This window comes from Pectinophora gossypiella, chromosome Z (genome assembly GCF_024362695.1).
Source record: "Pectinophora gossypiella chromosome Z, ilPecGoss1.1, whole genome shotgun sequence".
NCBI lineage: Eukaryota > Metazoa > Arthropoda > Insecta > Lepidoptera > Gelechiidae > Pectinophora > Pectinophora gossypiella.
Genome location: NC_065433.1, coordinates 18,366,450 through 18,390,504, shown reverse-complemented (window position 1 = coordinate 18,390,504; position 24,055 = coordinate 18,366,450). Strand labels below are relative to the sequence as shown.

Here is a 24,055-nt window from a genome sequence, read left to right as displayed (position 1 = left end):
TGGAGGATTTTTTTGAAAGAAAGGGATTCCAAAATACTTGCATGGCAACCCTGATTTACCTTTGACAGCTGATAAGCTGAGTTGCTGAGTAGTCCGCAAATGTCGCCGTTTCTGAATTAATATTATTTATTACAAAAGTATAGTGTTTAAGAAATACTTCCTCTTCCTTTAACTATAAAATGACTGAACTGACTTAAAATTGTTTGAAACCGCTAAGTTCTAGGATAGTGTATTACTATTTATTTATTTCATTGTTCGATACTCTCTAATTTCGTTGATCTAATAATAAACCAACGCCGAAATCTCTTTATAGTTTCGGCCTACGTACGCAATAGTTTCAGCGCATCGTAGCACGCTCTTACGGAGCAACGTAAAGGTTGTGTTTATTATAGAAAATGTAGTGCGCATTTCGCACGCGTTCTGTTCCTACTAGTTATTGGGCCGGCCGAGAATAATTATCAGGGACTATTTATCGTCACAAAATGTTTCAAAAAGTCTATTTATCTCTGTACTATATCGATTTGGCATGAAACATGCGTACGATAAGATAATCTTATTGACTGTGCATTGATTTGGGCCACAAGTGTTAACGTTCGTATGAATTGAGTGATAATATATATAATTTATTGTACTAACAGATTTGTTTAGTATGTGAACACATATTGAATGACTGATGAATAAGTGTGAAGTGGTAGGTTGGTAAATAGAAACAAGATGCCTGGGAAAATAAAGGTGAAGGTACTCGCAGGACGTAACCTGCCTGTAATGGACCGGGCTAGTGATACTACAGATGCCTTTGTGGAGATCAAGTTTGGGGGTATAACCCATAAAACAGACGTTTGTCGCAAATCTCTGAACCCACACTGGAGCAGCACAGAGTGGTATAGGTTTGAGGTAAGATAAATTTTATAATATTTGTTTATTTTGACATGTGTAGTAATAAATTACATAGTTAAAACCTTGTTAAAATACTAATTAGTATTAGATTAGTAAACATTTACATTGTGAAAGCCAGGGGCTCATTGTAAATGAAAGTATTTTGTTGATACCGATGTAAATTTTCAATTATAGATGAATGAATCTATATTATTACGATGTAAACAATAATAATTGTGAAAGTTATTTTTATTAATCAATGTGCAAAATATTCATTGGAAAATAGAATCCTGTTCATGTACAGCAATCTACAAGGTCACTTTTTCATTATAGACATGTCATTGGGAGAGTTGGCTCAGGTACAAGTCTTGCCATGTGCTATGGCAATATTTTGAAGTATTTTTATAACATGTCTGGTGGATGTCTGCTAGCTTTTTACAAGGCAGACAACAAATATTTTTGTTGTTTATACATTATACTGCTGGTACGGAATTTAAAAACAACGAAGAGATTACTAAACCCTATACTTACTTGATATTTGTCATATACAAACCTTTTCACATATATGAAAACAGGTACTCTCCTTCTTATCATGTGGGTAGTGAGGTGGATTACCAACCTCACCAACCCTGGTGTCAGGTATGGGTAATATTATTTAGAAATGTGTTATTATATGACAAGGTGGATGAATCAGAGTTACAAGATGAGCCACTACAGTTGCGTCTGATGGACCACGACACATATTCAGCAAATGATGCAATTGGCAAAGTAGTGATCAGCCTAGCTCCCCTCTTGGCCAGAGAGATCCATAACACTAAAGGTGTTGGCACTACACCTGGTGGTAAGTGTTATGTATTTGTATAATTCAATTTTTGTAGAAATGAAACATAAATAACGTAAACTAATCCATTTAAAGTTTCATAATATAAATAGTCACTATTATTATATTAAATTATTTTAGGTGCTGTATTGTCAGGGTGGATACCAGTTTTTGACACAATGCATGGCATTCGTGGTGAGCTAAATGTTATTGTAAAGGTGGAACTTTTCACTGACTTTAACAGATACAAGACCTCAAGCTGTGGAGTCCAATTCTTTCACTGTAAGCTAATTCACAATTCACAATGAAAAAAATGATATAATTGTTTGTTATGTTTGTTTATTATACTCATGTAAAAATCCTTAGGTCCATCAATACCACCAGGATATAAAGCAATAGCAGTTCATGGCTTTGTTGAGGAGTTAGTTGTCAATGATGACCCCGAGTACCAATGGATAGACAAGATTAGGACACCTCGAGCTTCAAATGAAGCCAGACAAGTGGCATTTATTAAACTCAGCAATCAGGTTTGTTTACACACATAAAGAAAAATGTTGTGTTTATACATTACACTTATTTATTTTCCAAAAAAAACTAGATGTAACCTGATTCTTCTGATGATTAGAAATGTTTATTCTGTTAGTTTGTTAGTTTTATAATTGTCAATTTCGGTACATTTTAGGTACAGAGGCTGGTAGGTTTAAAAGCAGCTGAGCTAGGTGCTAATGCTGTAGTGGGATATCAGCAGGATTTTGATTTAGAGGGGGAGGCAGGTGTTGTTGCCAGAGCTATAGGTAAGTACTCTGGCATTTGTGAATCCAACTGCAAGCATTCTGATATTTATTAACTTGTGAATATTTCTGTTCAGGCACAGCAGTTAGCATAGTTCCTCCACCAATGCCTAGTCAATCAATGAGCATTCCTCCCTGCACACAACAGTGAGTTTTTCTTACCCTTTTTATAATAGTCATAGATTTTTTTATCCTAGGTTAGTTTAAATTGTCCCAATGCAGGAAAACAAATATACTAGAAACGATTCTACTAGACAAATAGATATGATTGTTAGATTTAAACATAATATGCTATTTATTATGAATTTAACTTAATGAATTTTGCTAAATAAACTAAAAGTATATATTTATATTCTAAAAATCTGCTTTGATTGTGCATATCTATGTCGTATTTTTAGAGAAGTAACCAGAATTACCTATATTGACAAAATGTTTTTATTAAAATTACTCATGAAAAATATGTTTGCATGGTTTGTCGTGTATTACGCTTTCACATTATTCACAAAAATAGACAGTTAAAGAAGTACTTGGACATTTTGGCGACTGACAACGAAAGTATTACTGACTTGAATCAATACTTCCAGAGCCACCAAGATGAGTTAACTAAATTACTGAACATTATGAATCCCAAGGATTCTGCTTTGTTAGATGACGCAGAAAACCTAGAAGACGACGATAAATGTGATCTAACGAGACAATCGAGTATCAAAAGTTATACTGGTAGTCTTTCCATATACCAAGATGATTACGTTTCCCAAAAAAGCATGAGACACCTCTCAGAAGATCAAACTGATTTGAACAAACTACTAAGACGCAATGAGGACTCAGATTCAGACTCGTCAGGGCCATTGCAAAAAATTAAAAAACTTAAAACTACCTTGTTTACTAGACGCTTTGGCAGCCACCGTTCTAGAAAGTCTGAAAAGCAGGAGGATCAAATTTCATTGAAATCAAATTCGTCGGATACATCACGTATATCTTTAACAGAGTTAAGAAAGGAATTCATAAAGTTTAAAAGGTTGAAGAAGCCGAAATTTACAAAAAGCCGTAAAACATTTGCAAACAAAGAAGATGAAGGAATTGGCATGGCATCAATCCTTGCGAGGTCTGTGATTCATGCTCACACCAGCCTCGCCTGCATTGCAGAAACACAAGATTCAGAACACTCACCAAGTTCAACAATGAGGCGAACCAGTGAATCTGAGCCCAACATTAATGTATCTGATGATGATAGGCCCAAAAGTATACCTGCAGATACTGAAAATAAACTGAAAAATGAATCAAATGTCAAAATTCCCGAAATACATACATCTCTTAAGAACATAAAGTCTGACGAAAGCAATACGACTACAGTACATAGAAAAATATCAGAATCTTGTCCTGCAACTCCGATGACTGAGAGAAATGAAAATCTTCTAAAGCTTCCTGGAGAAATGGGATACTTCGGATCACTTTCACTGTCTGGAGACAGTTCTGTATACAGTAACAGTAGCTCCGAAGAGGATGACGAAAGTTCAGATCAAAAAACTGATACAGAGAAATACGTTGAAACTACGAGCTCTGTTGTCCAAACGGTCTTAAATAATACCGTAAATCCAGCGTTTATTGCCCAAATGGACAGGAAACTTAGCATTCTGGAAGGCTGCGTGCCTAAACTTAAAGAAAGTAAGTCACAAAGTCTAATTGAAAATTGTGATCAAAAACAGGCTAATAGTGAATTGTCAAAATCATCACCATGTATAACTGATCAAAACGACACTGACAGTGATACATTAAAGAAAGATATTATTTTTGAGTCAGCGTCGCCTAATACAGATGTTAATTCTCCAACGTCTAAATCCAATAGTGGACATCACTTTAAATTCCATAATCCTTTTACCCACAAAAAAGTGTCCAAAAGCGTTAGTGCACCTTCCTCTCCCATTGAAACCAAGGGTTTCATATATCGCTCATCTAAAAGAATAAGGCGTCAACTTTCCAAAATATCCAACAGCAATATGATTAAAAGTCTTTCTCATTATTCATTATTACCAAAGAAAAAACATTCTGCGGCTAAGGTAACTCTTAGCCAACCAGGATCCACATCAGATGTTCCGTCGAAGGCGCCTAGTCATGAAACTGTTTTGGGTTCTCCGTTTTTATCGTTTGCGGATTTAATGACCCTCGATAAAGAAAATAGCGATTCGCACAAAGAACCGTTTCATAGAAGTGACGAATTAGATCATTCAAAAGTTATGATGTATATAGGTTCAGAACCAGTTTCTCGAGCATCACTAAGCGGCCCATCATCGCCTTATGTTCGAGAAGAAAGTCATCATTTTGACCAAAAATCATTAAGAGGAGATAGAGCTTCACTTAAATCTACTGGTTTACTTCACACGGCAATGGAAACCATTCTCATTGATAAAGTTCAGTCTTTACTTGTTCCGACTTCGCCTGAACCTAATCAGTCAAAAGAGCAACAATTCTTTGACAATATCAATGAAAAATTGGAAAAAGTTGAAGAGACCAGAAATATAGAAAATTTGAAAAATATTAACATTACAAAAAGCGACGACAGACCGGCTATGGAAACTGCACTTATGGACAAATTTCAGTCATTGCTTACAACTCCTGATATAAATCAGGACACGGATAAGCATTTTTTTACCGATACTGTAAAGACGAATGAAAAATATAGCCACCCTCATGAGAATAAGGGTCACTCAAGTGATCGAGAGCGTTCAAGCTCACAAGAAAAGAGTGATAGTTTGGTTCAATCTGCTGTTAAAACATTACTAATTGATAAGGTTCAGTCCTTAATGCCGGCGTCATCTGAGCCTGTTAATTTCAGTGAAAAGTATTTAAAGGACGAAGAAACGGCTCATACTAAACGAAACAAACACCATGGTAGCTTCTTTCATACTGCTATGGAGATGGAGACCAAGCTCATTGATAAAGTCCAATCTCTCATTCATCATAAATCAGATGGTGATGAACATAAAAGTCATCATATCAGCGATATACTTCACTTATCAGATCATACAAAAGATAAAAAAGAAAAACATGAAAGTCTTTTACACACGGCCATGGAAACTATACTTCTCGATAAAGCGCAATCACTTATACCGACAGGCTCAGAGCCAATAACTTGTCCAGATAAACCAGTATTCGCTAGTAAAAGCCAATCAACAGAAAACCTTGAAAATGTGAAAGATAGTCACAATCTTCTCCACACGGCAATGGAGACTATTTTGATGGATAAAGTTCAAACACTTGTGCCACAACCGTCGGACATTGCTCCTTTTATAAGTGATACCACAGAAAGAATAAATGAAGTAAGAAAGGAGAAGGACGGAAGGGAAAGTCATGTAATCGATTCTACAGTTGGAACGAATATTGAAAACATGACTATTTCTGGTTCCAATACTGAACAGAAAATTTCTTCGAAGGAATATCATCCATTCGATGAAATTGATCAAGTCAAAGATACTAAAGAAGACAGTTTACTTCATTCCGCTATGGAAACAATACTTTTGGACAGCGTTCAATCTCTTCTGTCAGTCGCTAACGTTAAATCTGATTGTTCAACTTCCATTACAGAGCAATCTCTTAATAAGGAAGCTGACAGCTTTGAAAGAAAAGAAGTTTTAACAGGGCCAACTACCAATAAAGAGAAAATCTTAATTAGGCAAGATAGCTTACATTCACTCCCGGAAGTTGGTAATGAAGAGTCGCCAATAATGTCCAAGGACGTCGGTGCTAACTTAGATTTGTCACCTAGAGTAACTCACAACAAACCTGTCTTGCAACATTTTCATCCTATTCTTAGCGGTCCGCCTCTGGAAACCATACCGTCACTGCCAGAAAGTAGTTTGGATCACGCTGAGAGTTTAGACGTAGAAGGAGTTGAGCGAACGTGTGACTGTCAATCTGAGTGTCAATGTCAAGAGTGTGATAGTGAAACTAACAGTGCTAGCGTGTGTGATAACTCGCATGCAGCGTGCCGATTTGACAGGAATGAGCGGGAAAAAGAGCAATGTGAAAAGGAAAAGGGATCGCCCAGACATGCTCGACACGAATCGTATGGAGGCCGGGAGCCCGTTGCGACGTCACAACCCACGCAGAGTTTCTCGCTCAACTCTACTTCTACACCAGTTGGAATACATCGCAGATCCTCAGATTCTGATTTAAGCGTGACACCTAAAGGTTAGATATGTTTTAAACATTTGTAGCTACTTAGTCTTATACTGCCTTTCCTTGATTTCAGGACTCAACTGGATTTGTTCCACAATCTTATAAAGTGTCTATTAAAACTTATTACCAACTTATGTCAGCGATAGATTTAACTTCCGTTGCTTATTGAAATAGAAGAAATACATGTTGCAATTTTTTGAAATACTTTACGTTTTTAGGAGGTTCCCTAAATGCATCAGCAGGTAACGGAGGAAGCGGTGGTGGTGCCATTTTACGTCCGTCAATGAACAGCAATAATTTGGAAATGTTGGAATACCCTTTCTTGACTATGACGGAATACCCACCTGGCTTCATTGTGCATATAGGTATGTCATCCTTTTTATAAATACATAACATAAACAGCCTATATGTATAAGTCCCACTGCTGAGCTCAAATCTCCCCTCAGTCAACCGGAGGGAGTAAGGAGCATACTCCACCACGCTGCTCCACTGTGGGTTGGTGGAGGTGCATTTTTATATATTTAATTAGTTCCTTAAAACCTTGTTTTATCTATTCTTATTGTTGTGTTATTATTCTTGTCTGCCGTCGTGCGAGTCTTGATTTATTAAGAAGGTACCTAATATATGTGCCAAATACTATAATACTACCCACCTACTGAAAATGTACACAATAAAATAAAAGTTATACTTTGAAATAATGATGTACACCCGATAAAATAATGCTTTATCCATCTTAAATAATCTTAATCGTACAGGATAGTGTAATGAGAATTTTAATACAAAAAGTACAATAATTTATGACTCCCGTGACTTTGTCCGCGTGGATTTCGGTTATAGCGCGCGCCACTTTTTTTCCCATCCCCTTTTCATCCCTTTAGGGGGTATTTCAGGGATAAAATCTATGCTATAAATATTCTTCCATAGGTCTCAAACTGTCTCCATTTCAAAGTTCATCTGAATCAGTTCAGCGGTTTAAGCGCGAAATGGTAACAGACAGATAAAGTCACTTTCGAATTTATTATATTAGCGTATAAGTTATTTTTGGGTGTTTGCTGTGCGAAATAATTTACAACTGTGCCTTTGCGAGTATAATAAATATTATAATGCTTATGTCGTCACAGTACAGTATGAGTCCGACATATTACTTGCGAGTAATAAATACCTTTGTTGGCTGAAGTAAATACTTCAGTATTTATTATAAATATAAATACCTAATTAACATAAGTTCTTCATTTAACATAGGCGCTATAGCGAATCAGGAAACTATCTTACAGAGAAAATGTCGGATAAATGTCTATCAAAAATGTTTGTCAAACCGTGCTGATCGTATGCGTTGTACGCCAAATGAAATCTAATCAAATAACTTCATGGCGTTCCTACCAGCCTTAGATAAACATTTGGTTGAATTCTTAGGTATCAACTCCGTATCATATATAAGACGATAAAAAAGCGATTGTACCTATGAATGTCTATGAATCTCTTCTTTGCTTCGAGTGTAATTATTAATAATTATAGAAAAGTTCTTCTAAAGACTTTTCATTAGAAAAATAAAATTACGTCGAATATCTCTTATTATTATTTTAATAATACTGTAATATTGTAGATGTATTGATTGTTCTGTTAATATATGACCCGGCTGTTTGCGTGCCTACCTGTTGCTTCGGCGTGTTTAGTTTAGGTTAGATTAAAGGCATCTAACCTGCGCGGCTCTATTGATTTTCGCAGCGTCACAGCTGATTCTAGAACTCCGGCGAATGTGTTTTATCCGAAACATAACTATAATATGTAGAAATAAAAGACATAGATAAACTCACGTCTGTAGTCCCTAGTGGGGTGGGCAGAGCCAAAAGTATTCGGAAGAGAACTTACAGCCACTTTTAATACGAAGTCCTAAGATTTATAATGGCCCATCGCGTTATGAAGGACACATTCCTTCTGGGGGATTTTTTAATCACCAAGAACTTAAAAAATACTAATACAAAAGATTTACGCACCTTTTTTCGGATTTAAATTGTGTTAATTGTTAGCTTAGCGAGCGATTTCTATAAAAGGTTGACTTTTTTATTTTTACTCACTTTTTACTATAATGTATGTATGTCCCTGGTGGGAAATGGCGTGAGTTTATATATGTATGTATGTACGTTTACTATAAGATTGGTACTAAGCTGGCGTAAGGCGGAATCTATGAATAAAAAATATAATGATGGATGACCTCCGCCTAAAGTATCACGTTTCGGAAACAACGAGGGTTAGAAGATCGTCAAAGAATTAAAAGAATCGACAAATTACAGGTCTACGTCATTAGTGTCTAAGTTCCGAATCCATTTTTCCAAAAGTCATTATTTTAGTTACTTTTTTTTTTTGCATGTTTATCTAAAGTTCTTAATTGTTTTTCTACTGGCTACAAAAATGACCTATAGAATGTTCGATGCAATCGACAAAAAGGTGTCCTACCTAATACGCAATTACTATAATTTAAAAAATGCGTCTCCTACAATAGAGAGGCTTTTTAAAAATTCAACCAAATGGTTTTATCTTTTTTATTGCGAATGTTAAATAAGTTGAATTATTCAGTGCTATAGGATTATTATAACGACCTTATGAAGTTGTATATATGTATTGTTGCAGGAGGCACTGTGTGCGCGCGGTCCGTGAAGTTGGTAGACGCAGGGGGCGAAAGCGCCGCGCGCGCCGCCTGGTGGGCGGAGCTGCGCACGGAATTGCGGGCTCATGCGCGCGCGCTTCGGTGCAACGCTGTCATCGCCTACACAGAGAGCGCCGCTATTTGGTACGTACGTTTGTGTTTATGTTAGAATGCTACTGAAAAATGTCAAAGTCCAATAAATGCCCGACAAAAGACACCGTTATGAAACGTGAATCCTATCAGGTAAACGTGAATTAAAATTTTAATGGACACTCAGTTTCAAAATGTGGAAAAAAAATTTGAACGACTGTGTATATAAGTACGTCTTTATTATTTATTTGTTTTATTGATTCGGAGTACCAACAACTATAACTATACAATGAATGCTTACAAATTCAATTAAAAACAAAGTTTATGTATAGTCGTATACGTAATCTCTTTCAGTGAGGATGTCTGCGTGCTGTCTGCGTCGGGCACTGCGGCTGTGATCAACCTTGACTGCGAGTTCCACATGGAATCCGAAATGTCCACCTCAGGTTAGATATATTGAAAATTTATTTTGTAATAGGTAGGATTTTCTCCTCAGCCATAACACGATTCGAAATCTTCTCCTGTGGGTTGTGAGATCATTGATCGACCTCATCAACCCTGGTATCAGAGTCACTAATTGGGCTGTCAAAGGCACCTGACAAGGCTCATGTGTTTAAGTGCCTTCCGAAGCACGGATCATCTTACTGTCGGGCAATCGGGTGAACGGATCAGTACGTGGGTTTTGTGGTAGGTCCTTTGTCCATTGGGATTCAAATTCTGGGACGTGAGACCAACAGAGGCTGATAACGATGACGTAGAAATATTAATAATGACGCGAGAATGGTCGCCAGTATTACATCGAAAGTATAAACGTGCTACAAAAAATCCGTCAAAGTGACGTCGCTATTGATATGTTGCATGACGCTAGCTAAAGCCAACGCCACAAGGAGTCCCAATAAGTTTGCTGTGCCTTCTAACTAGTGTTGGTTGTCTCCAGTTCCTAATGGGCCCAAGACAGAGCTTGAGCCAGAGGAGCCGGAGCTTCCAGAGTACTGCACGATGGCTCACGTGCCCTACTCGCCGGGGGCGGGGCCCTACCGCGTCGAGCTCTCCACCTGCGGGGGCTGCAAGTACGTTTATTTGTTTAACAGATTATTTTACCACAGACAAATAGATAATTCAGTTTCGTAACGCAGTTCAGATAGAGATGCACCGACTAGATACGGACTAGCAGGTGACACTTCTGCGAGAGCGCCGACTAGTCTGCGTTGAATAAATTAGCATATTTTTTTTTACATACTTAAAATAAAAACTGTCAATATGAATTAAATAAAGGCCCAATTCCCGCAGACACCTCCCAATTTTATTTTAAGTTACACCCATAATTTTCTTATCAGCCATAAAGGAAAAGGACGGGTAATAGACAGGAACAAAATTTATGGAACACACAATCAATTTTAGGCAGAAATTTAAAAGTTCCTACCAGAATTATACAATGGCCAATAAGCCCGGCAGAATTAAGTTGACAGCACATATCAAACGAGTTGTATATCAGGATATGTCTATTTTATTCACTCTGGTTATTCATTTATTCACTAATTCATTTTAAAATTAACAGTTGTCAATCATCTGATCACAATGACGGGTATAACTTAAATAAAATTAGGAGGTGTCTGTAGGAACCAGGGCCAATATTAACTGAAATCAGACCAATTTATACGAATTAATAAGAAATATTGAGGAGCTCTGGCGCAGCAGTAAACGCGCCCGGTCTGCGATTGTTGAAGTTAAGCAACTTTCGCAAGGCCGGTCATAGGATGGGTGACCACAAAAAAAAGTTTTCACCTCGAGTTCCTCCGTGCTTCGGAAGGCACGTTAAGCCGTTGGTCCCGGCTGCATTAGCAGTCGTTAATAACCACCAATACGCACTGGGCCCGCGTGGTGGTTTAAGGCCCGATCTCCCTTTCCATCCATATGGAAGGCCCGTGCCCCAGCAGTGGGGACGTTAATGGGCTGGTGATGATGAGATGTTTATACCCCATGTAACGTGTAACAGGCGAGCTCGCGTGCCGGCAGTGTTGTTGGCAACGTGTGCTAAGCCAAGCAGGATGCAGTCTTACGCCAGAGCAGTCACCGTCACCGCTGTTGGTGAGTCTTACATAGCCTTCCTCACAGCGTCACGCGAACAACCTAGGTATATTTTTTTGGAACGTCAATACGTGTCTATGAAATTTGTATGAAACAGTGAGTTATAACGTCATCATAAATAAGGTAATTGACTAGGTCAACGATAAATTATAAAATACTAAGAAATAAAACTAGAAATAAAACCCAGTCTAACACGATCAAAAATCAATGTCAGTTGTATTTTGTCTTGTTTCGATATTTAATTATGTAAATTTAGTACGACTTTTGACTGCTTTTACTGATGACATCCCAGGCCAGCATTTACATGCAAAATCCATAGAAAATGTGGGCATGTTCCTGTTGTTGTAAGTTTTTAAAGGCGAAATATTTTCAATATTTTTCAAACTCACCTTTTTGACTAACCTGCGACTGTGTGTTTTTTATTTGTTAATTTGCTTTCTTGTGTTCAATGAAGAAAAAACAAACATAGTAGATGCGCGTTACGTTTTCGCAGATTGATTCTTACAGATTAATAGAATAATATACTATAGTTTAAATACTATACTTGTTTGTACGCAGCGGCTCGTGTGCGCCGCGCGCCGCCTGCGTCGGAGCCCGGTGCGAGGGACATCTCCGACCAGCTACCCTTCCTCGAGTACGAGCTGCACAAACTGCTGCTTGCCAAGCTCAGGATGCAGGTATGTGTGCTAAACACTTGTACAGGGTGACCCGTAAATCATGGATGTTCAAATTAGGCTTGCACTTGACCGCAATCTCACCTGATGGTATGTGAAGTTGTATCAAAATCATGTCCTATGTCCCACACTATGTCCAAATTGTCGCTGATCATATTAAACGATATTTGTACATTCGTACATACATACATAAACTCACGTCTATTTCCCGCCGGGGTAAGCAGAGACTATGGAAGTCCATTTGCTTCGATCCTGACAAACTTCTCTTGCTTCCTCCACATTCATCAATCGTTTCAGACACGCACGCTGGTTCTGATGTGATCTTACTAAACCTTTTGTAAGGACATCTCCCATTTGGTCAATGTATATTCGTCGTTTAGTATCAGCGACTTTATTTTATTTCGAGATTTGTATATTAATTGGCTTCCAGAGGTAAAAGGGTGGACAACACCTTTGGGGACGTATTTCTAACTATATCTCTAGATTTCCGCCCTTTGTTTCTTCGATTATATCGTGCATCGCGCGCTCTAACTCCTTCTCGGGAAATTACACTATTTGTTAAAGTAGTGCTTGATCTTTCTACATGTTTTCATGTAAATCTGTTCAGTCATTTAGTCGTGAAAAGGTAACAGACACAGTGACTTTTGATTGATATGGATGAAGCATAATGATTAATGGATTTGTCAAAAAGAAATAGGCTGTTTTAAAGAATAGAACCCTAATTCAGACCAATTTAACATGCGGAGCTTTTCTTTGCTTGTTTACTATCGTCATAGAATAAGAAATAATACTACGTCCATCGTTCCACTTTTATCTAAGGGCGTATTTCATTCTGCGATTTACAAGATAGTGAAATGAACGTTATTGTTTTAGGGGGCCAACGCGTTGTTTTCTCTACAAACACAAATCGCGATTGGTGAAAGATACGTGATGGCGCTCGCGAGTGGAACGGCTGTGAGACTGGCTGCATTACCGCCACCCACACCGCCCAGAATAAAGGTACTTATTTGTAGTCTACTAGTTTGTATGGTTTTGTCTTACTAAGACATAGCTTTACTACTACTGTAGATTGAACATCAGCGCCCAAAAAGTGGGAGGCAAAGTTACTGTCAATATAGCGACGTTGACAGTTCTTTATTTCAGTGCGCGATTAGGCGCCGAACTGGCAACACGGACAAGTGCATGGTAAAAACTTGCAAAAATAGACCCTTAAAGCGAAAAAAGAAGGATGGAACACATTGTGTATGTTATCATAGAGTAAACATTTTAATCTTCGCAGTAAAACCCACCAAAATTATTATTTTAGTTTAAAATACACTAAAACGAGTATTCCCGGTCAACCTGAGTCGCAGTATAACCCGACCGGGTTACGAAGCTCCACGCGCTAATGCACGTAATAAGACGATGCGTACTTTCTTAATTTAACACGATTTTATTGAATGTATGTACCGCTGTGTACGAATGTATAGCTAAACAAGCGCCAAGTTTTCGGCGCATTTTTGTATCAAGCGCTGTATCTACGGTAGTGGTAAATCAATGTAGTAGGAATAAAAGCGCATGAAAAAAAATTTGGCAGAGTTAGTGATGTTTGTGATCAAAACATGTTCACTATCAATATTAGAAACCAATTTATCTAAAATTAGATCTGTTATTCTATCAGAGATTAAAATGTCCTTCTTCCCAAGGTGCTTCTGATTTCTACAACGAATTAAAGAAAAATAGTTTTTCTATTATTATTAGAGATTCACTAACATAAAAAAGACCTAACAAAAAATTACATGACAAGAACAAAAAAGAAGATGGTAATTCGTTGGTAATTCCCTTGTTTCCCAGGTCAAAGATAAATTATGAAATTCTGATTACTAAATAAAGACAGATCTAAAGGTGACAAAAACTTTTTCTTTTTTATTCAACTTATTTATGAATTTTAATAAAGAAAAGTCTAATAATAAATGCGACATTTTATCACGTTTTTCAATGACAGGTTGCTTTTTCATACAAATTCCATAGTAATTTCGTGTTTTGACGTTTGGTAAAAAGTAACTGATTTGACTAGTTGGAAACTAGCCTATTTATAGTCCTTTCGCAACGATTATTATTATCAGCAATTTAAATCCGATTACCTACATTTTGGTTTATAAATAATAACATACGGACTGTTATTGGGCCGGCGTGGCTGCCAGATACCTTTGCCAAATCCAAGCACTTTAGTTACTTCGCAGTGATGTATAGCTTAGTTATAGTATCTATATCTAGAGACATAGATATATATCTAGATAGCTATAGATATCACCACGTGAGATAATATTTACCATAGCGTGTGCCAAAGTCAATGATTAGAAGGAAATATATTGTTACTTTCTCAAGAAACTTTAACCATGGAGACTGTAGGTTCGGGTAGTGTCTGGAGGTTCGGGTTCGATTCCCGATTGGCAATGTCCCCTACATTGCGAAATTACTTTGTGAGCCTTTCCTTTGCACTCCGAAAATGTTAGATGATTCCGTGTTTCGAAAGGCGCGTAAATCCGTTGGTCTGAGCTACTAGCCCAAACACACCACCAACCCGTACTGAAGCAGCGTGGTGGAATATGATCATATTCCCCTTTGATCAGGAGCGGATCCAGCTTTTATGTCAGGGATGCGTCACCAGGTCGCAGACAACCTACCTCCGTAGATAATTTTGCAGTGGCCACCTGTGACTCAACCTGTCGTAGGGGTCAGAACACCCCCCCGCCCCTGGGCCCCGGTCCGCCCATGTTTTTGATTGAGGGGAGGCATGTCCCCAGCAGTGGTACGTACATGTTTATGTTATGTTCTGGTTGCAGGCGTCCGAAACCGACAAAAATGCACTGGAGATACAGAGAGCGCTCTGGGACTCCTTCACCGCAAACAAAGCCGCGAATGGATACGATATAGGTAAGGAGTTGTAAATATTTGGCCAGATGTTACATGACTTCATGATTAGTGTCCACGTGTATTTTAATTACTCTTCTTATCGTGTCGACGGCAAACTAAATAGTATCGGCCCAAAACTTGGCAACAAGTATGGCGCTATCTGCAGCGCTCATCAGATCCTCCTGCGTGCAGGTGTTCGGGCGGGTCCTTTTTGTTCCAAATAAATCTTTACAAAACTTTTTTTATATGTAGTTTGTAAGAAGTAGGTTAATAATAAGTAGGTAATAAAAATAACATTTAAATAGGAAGTTGACAATAACTTCAGACCCAGAGTAAACCTGAAGAAAATAGAAAGGATTTATAATATTTTTTATTGTTTGTAGGTTCTCTAGACCTTCAAGTAGTGGCGAAAAGGTGTAGAGTTCATTTACCTTAGTTTATCTATGACAAAATTTTCGATCACCGAATGGCACGGTTACATTTACGCCATCTATTGTCGCTGAGCTAGGGTCCCAACTCGCTCTCCTCCCTCTGTGTGCATCAAGCTTCAGTGTTTTGTGGTATCATTGTATAAGCAGCAGGCAGTGCGGACCAGATCCCGAATGGCGCGCTGCCGGACTTGGAGACCGAGGAGCCGGCGGCGGCGCCTGCGCTCGACCTCTGCGTGGACAAGGACGCCTGTGTGCTTGAACTCGACGAGGCGGAAGATGTAAGTGTTCACATATTTGCTATCCATGATCCAAAGAACATCGGATTCCAGCGCTGAGTTTTCAAAAGAAGTTATGAAATTGAAGTTTCAAAAGAAGAATATGTTTTTCTAATGCTTCAGATAATAAACGACTTCTTTAAAGACTTAGTTATGGTTTTTTTAAAACTAATATAGTGTTGTTTATTGTGCAGGTGGAGACAGCGAAGACACTGGCGATGCGTCGTATGCACATGCAGGTGTTCACGAGCGGCATGAAGGCCGCGCCCAAGGCACCGCCACATGCGTTTGCGCAGGTAACTATTCAAATCAGGCGAATCAAATAAATAAAAATGTTTATTTCAGAATATCGTTCTATAGTTTTTAAATTTTACAAAGGTGCATTTTATGTTCTATTCAATTACATTAAGATGTTCGTTAGTTTTAACATTAATATTATATAAGATCCAACTGCTAGGGTTGCATATGCCTCCGTTTGTTTTTTCCATTTTTCGGGTTCCTGGCTACAGAAGTAGTAAAGTTCTCCCGATAAGCGTCATGGTCATAAACTAGTGAGCGAACTCTTTTGGGGTCTGCAAGAACCTATGTCCATCTAGCACCCAATGCGTGACCGTTCAAGCGAAGCTAGGCAATTTTACTTCCTACATCAAGGATTTCGGTTCCGTTTTTGAACGTAGTGTTGTATAGCGTGAAGGTAACTATTACTTCACATTCTATAATCAGGAGTTCTGATATCCACTATTTTGAATTTAATGCCTTTATTGTTAGGACCTTTGTGAGTAAAATAAGAAAATTACGTACACGTTTACTGGAGTCACACATGTATGGTGGCAGGTATGGCGCGCGCGGCTTCAGGTGTCGGGCCAGAGCGCAGGCGCGTCGACGGCGGCGGAGCGGCACGTGGCGCGTGCGCTCGACGGCGTTACTTACAAGCTGCGGCGTTTACAACCCTGCGCACTTGTCGCGCCCAGGTTCCAGCTCGAACTGCCTGAGGTAAGCTTACTTGGACTTACTAACGTATGCTTACACCAGTATTCTATGATGTTAACTCGACTCTTCCTTCACGCCACTCGGCTTCAGCTGAACATTTTGGTATTTTAAGTTAACATTTACGTCCTCGACTTGAGATATTTTTACTCACTGGAGTCGAGCATATCATACATCCAACAAAACAATACGAAATGAATGACGTCATCCCTTATTGGAGTAAACTCGAGTTAAGGTTGAGGCGCCGTCTATGAGTACAGATTTTGAGATGAGTTCGAAGAAGACCTTGAGGTTGCCTCAACTTCGAGTGATCATCTTAGAATACGGGTCTTATTCATAGCTCTTAATATTCCTTAAGAACTTTCATAAGCACGAAACGGTATTTGGCAGTCTGATCGGGTTTCCACCAAAACACAAAAGAGGGAAGCGGAGCTAACACTTACGGATCGGCCAATCACAGCGTGCGATAGAGCGAGAGAGCAAACGCTCTGTCGCTCTCGTCCGCGCAGTGATTGGTTGATTTAGGGCATATTTCGGTTCGTCTCCTCGAAACCCATCCTTATATAAACAATGTTTAATAGTCATTCTATTTACAAAAAAGACTAATACTTTCGAACTAACGTACATTGTACTCCTATACTTCCGATCCCACATACATCGGAATTTCGTACTTCGCTATAGTGTATGTTCGAACTGACGTACATCGAAATCGTATATGTACTTGTGAACTAACATAGATCGGAATTTCAAACTTCGAAATTCAGTATTAGAGTCGAAAATATTGAAATAGCTTGACTGTCACGAATGTCTGAATGATAAATACCGTTTTATGGTAAAATCCTTTTAGTATCCAGCAATGTCACAAGTCCCAATTTTGCCAGGATGAAATCCAGTTGGTAGTGTCAGGGGCCGCTATCCCGCTACTAGATCCGAATCGACCCGAGCAGATTCTCCCAGAGATTGTGTATCCTGAGAGCACTACTCCAAGTCCTCAGCCAACGCATAGCAACGGGAACCATAGCAACGGCAACCATGGCAGTGGTAACCATAACAACGGCGGTCATAACCATGGCAACGGCACTGGCGACGCAGATGATGATATATTTACTCTCGATGAAGAACAACTGGTGAAGCAAACACAGCCAAGCGAAGTCGGCGATGAGAAGGCGATTGTTACGACTGGTCAGGTAAGTTATCAGGTGCGTAACATTCTTCCTAAGGTGTTGTATGTGTCAGAAAGACTTACAATTTAATAAGATTTTATACACATGATTGAATGAGGAATGTACCAATTACAAAATAATTACGAACTAAGTAACTAGTAAGTAATAGTAAGTAAGTTTGTAACTTCTATGCATTCAAAAAATCCAAAATCTGTAAAGTAGAATGTGATGAAGTTAATCTCTACTATATACAGGCTGTTTTTGACATCGTAACGAAAACTTTTCATCCCCCTCAGTATTCGTTACGATGTCACTAACACCCTGTATAACTTATGAAAAAATACTGTGCATTGTCTTGATCTGTTACTTACTTTCTTGATGTTTCTTCTCCGCGTGTGTATATTTGTTCGAATCCAAAAAAGTGATTGTAAATTTTCTTAATTGTGGCTCTTATTATACTCTGAGGGATTACGACCGACAGTGACAATTAAACAAAAATAGTTAAAACTGTAGCTATCTTCTTTACTCTCGTCCTACATTCATCTCTGTTTATCAGTCAGTGTGATATTACTTTGTATATCAATGCACCGGCACAAAGTATTTTTGACTTCCTCCTCGTGTACTTCGGCTCTTTCCTTCTTCAGCAGTGAGCTAAATAGAATAGAAAACACGTTCTTTCCTGGGTTTCAAACTCCATATCAGATTTCATCAAAATCGGCTCAGTAGTTCCAGAGATTGCTTCCTTTAAACAAACTCATATTTTTTACCTCTATATTAATGTATATAACACCATTAAGTTGCGTTGTGTGGTTGCAGGCACCAACGATGGTATCTTTGACGTCATTGAGCCACGTGAGTGGTTCGCGGACTCTGCGCCGCATATGCGCGCTGCGACTGCTCTTCGTACGGGAGACCACGGCCGTCAGGGAGCTTGGAGGCCTCAGCGGGTTCCTACACACATTCACCTGCGAGGTTAGTATACCAGCACAAACCAAAAAATGTGTGTTCGGAAGGCACGTTAAGCCGTTGGTCCCGGTTACTACTTGCCAGCGTTGCCAGATTTTTTCTGCCAAGTCGGGATTTTGAAACTTTTTCGAGTGAAAAAAAGCTCGAATAATGGCATCCTTTTCTGTTGCATAGCAGCGTCCTTGTGACGTTGGTCACTGATCTCACAACCCACCCGAGAGAAAAAACCGTCTTGGTAGGATTTAGTGTATGTAATGTTTGTGTTTGTTGGCAGGTGCTAGCGATAGTGCGAGCGTACACCGCGGCGTTGGGGGGTAACGCACTCACCTCCTTCTACATAACACAGCTCATGTTGCAAGACAACGCGCACAAGAATCAGGTAAAAAATTATACGTTTTAATCGTCCTCCCGGTGAATTTAATACCCTATTGTTTAAAATATTAAAAATAGACTAGCTTACATTCACTGACTGATCGTGATCAATGGTCGTATTATCAAAGAACACAGGCTATACAAACCCGGCTATAGAGTAGCCGGAAATGGGAGAACTATATTTAGTTCCGGTGCGGCAAACCTAAAATGTAAATGCATTATTTTCTCGTATTACACAATAGTAAAATAAATGTGGACATTAAACGTGATCATGTATACTCCTTTCTCTGTCTATGTCGAAAAAGTAGGTACTATCTGTTCGGTTCTCCTAATGGAATATATGTTAATGATGGTGGTGAGAAGACGAGCGTTCTTCTTCCAACCAAGTGCAAACACCAGGGGGGTTTAAAATGCCACATCAAAGCTATTCATCTAAAAAAGCAATATGGCTATTTGACATTTATTTGCATTGCGCACTTACTTTAATATGCGCAAATTTCAAATTGCAATATTGCTTTTGTAGATGAATTGCTTCGATGTGGCCTTTTTAACCCCCCAGTTTATTCTGTATTACTATTTAATTTAACTTACAATACTTTAAAAAGTATTCTAAGTTAATAATTTACCCCTGTGTTGCCAGCACTATGTGCTGTTCTTGTTGCATAATGTTTTGTTGTGAATTCCGTACGATAACAATGTGTTGTTGTGAACAGGGGCAGTGCCTGCTGTCAGTGGGCGGGGATGTGGTGCACATCACCTACTGACACAGCGCTGAGACCGACTGACACATAGACTGGCTGGTGAGCCACGGCGTGCCGCTGCGCCGCGCTCACTCGGTCTAAGTGCCCGGGCGCATCACTTGCCATCATACTCACCGATCAATACTCAGCCTGTAGGTGCACTTCACTAGCATCCAGCACAACATAACATCGCACGCACCATTTGCAATTTATTTCCGTTTAATTGCATAGCGTATGTGTAATCGCGGAGTGACTCATCAATGTAAGTGCTTATGAACGACGGAAAAGTGAGACTGGTAAACTTATAGACATTTGTAGGTTACAACTTCGTCTTTCAGGCGTGTATAGGTAATTAGTATTAGAGTCATTACTGGAAACTATAATTGAGCGAGAGAGTATAGAGGTATAGCACGTTTGCAACGTGACGTCAAAGTTGCTTTGTTGAGTTACAATTGTTTTTTACATAATATAGGATACAATGATATTAAATTACGAATTTACTAAAATAGTCAATTTAATAATTAATTTTGGAACTAACATCAACTTCTGCTGTAACCATATTGAGCATTGAAACTTTCGTTTCGTTTCAACTGTATAGAACAGTTTTGTAATTGTTTAAAGAAATTTCATGACGTCGCGACGTTGAGGCTTTCAGCAATCTAATGTGACATTGACACGATATCGAAGATATTTTAATGTCTAAGAAGATAACTTACATATAATTAACTAATGTGTTATATTTCCTACGTAAAATTGTAGTTATTAGGTTTTTGATCAATTGTTTTTAATAACAATGCATATCATGACAATCTGTAGTATTCATATTATTCATGGTGTATTCAACCCACAACTAGCTTAGCGGTCTTGGCGATAAAAGTATTTAAGATATGTAGAAAAAGGAGATACAAAATCATTTGTCTTCCGTTAAATTGTAAAATTCATTCAGCATGCTGTGGAGTTTTTAAATCCTTTGATTAGATTAGTCATTGGCCCCGATTCCTGCAGACACCTCCTAATTTTATTTTAAGTTATACCCGTCATTTTCTTATTCGCCGAAAAGAAAAGGGACGGATGATTGACAACTGTTAATTTCAAAACGAATGAGTTGAATGAATAACCCGAGCGAATCAAATAGGTATCTCGCTGGTATGCAACCCGTTTGACGTATGCTGTCAACTTAATTCTGTAGGGTTATTGGCCGATGTAAAAATTTTAGAGGGTTGTTTTTATATTTCTGCCGTGTGTTACATTAATTTTATTCCTGTCGATTACCGGTCCCATTTTAATCGGAGAAGAAAATGACAGGTATAACTTAAAATGAAAATAAATGGTACTTGCAGGAATTAGCACCATTATTGCTGCTTATGACCTTGCAGTAGATGATTATTCCATGTCAATTACGTAATATTATAAAAAAAACCTCATTTAGAGTGAGATCTAGCGAGTTGTATTTACTGTAACAATATTAATTATTATTATAATTTTTACATAAATAACAAACGTTTCAATTGTTATTCGGTGTGTAATGTAATATAATTATTGTATACTTTCGACATTATTGTAAAATGTAGACGTAGTATGTATAAATAGTAAAATTTTATATATTTCATGATAATATTATGTAGGTAATGGACTTTTGCAACCACTGCATATGACTAGTCAACAAAATAAACGTCACCAGTCAGTCATTTGCCACTGAGGGACTTCCCAGGCTATGTTCTCCAAAAATAATACAGATGACGTTGTACAGATTTAACGTGACATACATACATACATACATAAACTCACGCCCGTAATCCCTAATGGGGTGGGCAGAGCCACAAGTAATCAAAGACAACTTGCAGCCACTGTTGATACGAATTAACGTGACGATTACCGTTTTCTCATTAAAAATATCGTTTCTCATTAATATAACGGCCTCTGTGGTCCAGTGGTTGAGCGTTGGACTCACGATCCGGAGGCCCCGGGTTCGAATCCCGGTGGGGACATATCACAAAAATCACTTTGTGATCCCTAGTTTGGTTAGGACATTACAGGCTGATCACCTGATTGTCCGAAAGTAAGATGATCCGTGCTTCGGAAGGCACGTTAAGCCGTTGGTCCCGGTTACTACTTACTGATGTAAGTAAGTAGTCGTTACATGAGTCATGTCAGGGGCCTTTGGCGGCTCAATAGTAACCCTGACACCAGGGTTGATGAGGTTGGTAATTCACCTCACAACCCACACGATAAGAAGAAGAATTAAAAATATAATGTAATGGCAGAGGCATCCAATATAATCTAAGCCTATTCTATCCCACTGCTGGGCAAAGACCTCCCTTTGATTTTATAGAATAAAATCACGGCAGAGCATATATAAAAATAATAGATGCAAATATGAATAATAGATAAAAATAATATTTGGTTTAAAAACATTTTCTTTTTTCTATTTTACTTATTTATGAATTTTAATCAAGGAAAACGTAATTATAAGTCAGACTATTTGTCTCATTTTTCTATGACGACACGGTGTGCTTTTTCATACAAATCCCATAGCAATTTCGTCTTTTGACGTTTAGAAAAAAGTAACTGATTTGACTAGATGGAAACCAGTCTATTATGTTGCTCCCTATATTGCTTCTGATTATTCTGATCGGAATAATAATGGGTGGAAGATGTGTTGTGCCTGGGTTAACAAGGGTCATCATTTATATTCAAAAAGAAAGTTAAACGAAGGCAACTCTGTACAGCTGCTGCCACCTGCCGCTAGTTTTTTGGGGAATGTGGTCTGAGTAGTCCCTCGTTCTCATTATTTAATGGACAATTATTATTGTAATGAATGTTTTATTATTTCCTCTCTAGACGACGTATTTTGACGCGTTAGTAACCCATACGAATTGATAGGATAGTTGATATCGTTTAGTTGTATTCCCATATTATCTACAATATATTTATGTACTAATGCCATTATCGCGTACTGTTTACGGATTTTTTACATAATTATAAACGTGTAATCGACAACAATTTACGTATTCGTGTTTTCAATGTAATTTGTAATGTATTATAATGAATAATGACTCTTTATTTATGTAAATGTGTGCTCTGCTATTTTATGGTTAGTGTAAATGTATGGTGCTACATAGACATGTACATACCTAGGTACTTCGTATTTTCGTCGGAGAGACGGTCATCTAGATCTTGTCACAAAAAAAAAATTCGTTTGTAATATCATGCTATTATCACGAATATGGCGTACAAAATGACAAAAACATTACCTCTGACATAATTGATAGGCTAGCCTATCATATTTCTTTGTGTTTCATATTGGTTCTAATTTCGTGTAGATCTAATTTTATTTTTAGTTAGATCTAAAAATCCACCGAAAAGGAAAGGGACGGATGATTGACACCTGTTAATTTGAAAATGAATAAGTGTAATGAATAACCCGGGCGAATCTAATAGGTATCTCGCTGGTGTGCAACCCGTTTGACGTGTGTTGTCAACTTAATCCGTCGAGTTATTGGCCAATGTAGAATTAAAGGGTGGTTTTAGATTTCAGCCTAAAATCGACGTGAGTTCCATAAATGTTATGGCTGCCAATTATCCGTCCGTTTCCTTTTCGCTTATATAGCTTAAGTAAAATGTCTACAGGAATTAGCACCGTTATGTGTTGTTATCTGACGACACAATGATAGGTAGATAGACCTAAAATATTTATGTAAATATTACGTACATAATACTTTGACTATTTCATTGTAAAGGTAATCGTGATAATATAATTTCACTCAGGCCTCTCTCCTTATATCGCCCTAAATGTATTTGTACCACATGACATGTCTATATTGAGAAACTCGGATGTCAAACAATATTATTGTGACAATTATAATTGTAACTAATTGGATGTTTTTTGCATTTTGCCTATCTTTATCATCATGTGTTGTGTAGCATTAAATATAATGTGAAAAATCCGAACTTGTACGTCTTTAATTATACCTTAAATATTTTTTTTGCTTGCCTACATTGAACCCTTTCTGATAAAGTTTCAATAAGATGAAATTGATACTTGAAGAGTTTTGATAATTTTACGG

The 24,055-nt window shown here is 38.1% G+C and overlaps 1 protein-coding gene across 4 annotated transcripts; it reads left to right on the top strand.

Moving 5' to 3' along the window:
* Positions 1–76: 76 nt before the first annotated feature.
* On the top strand, positions 77–23,939 carry LOC126380027 (C2 domain-containing protein 5). Of its 4 annotated transcripts, XM_050029125.1 has the most exons (23): positions 77–137; positions 639–894; positions 1,558–1,717; positions 1,838–1,978; positions 2,063–2,223; positions 2,379–2,490; positions 2,565–2,634; positions 2,999–6,675; positions 6,882–7,028; positions 9,292–9,451; positions 9,752–9,843; positions 10,335–10,467; positions 11,394–11,485; positions 12,044–12,162; positions 13,033–13,158; positions 14,985–15,075; positions 15,633–15,763; positions 15,955–16,056; positions 16,595–16,753; positions 17,629–17,946; positions 18,727–18,882; positions 19,151–19,255; positions 19,962–23,939. In XM_050029125.1, exons 2-23 carry the CDS (start codon positions 715–717, stop codon positions 20,010–20,012), a joined length of 6,483 nt encoding a protein of 2,160 aa, XP_049885082.1. In that variant the 5' UTR covers positions 77–137; positions 639–714; the 3' UTR covers positions 20,013–23,939. The 4 variants fall into 4 exon arrangements, with proteins under 4 accessions (XP_049885082.1, XP_049885085.1, XP_049885084.1 ...); XM_050029128.1 differs by having other exon boundaries at positions 91–894; positions 6,485–6,675; XM_050029127.1 differs by having other exon boundaries at positions 91–894; positions 6,299–6,675.
* Positions 23,940–24,055: the final 116 nt, after the last annotated feature.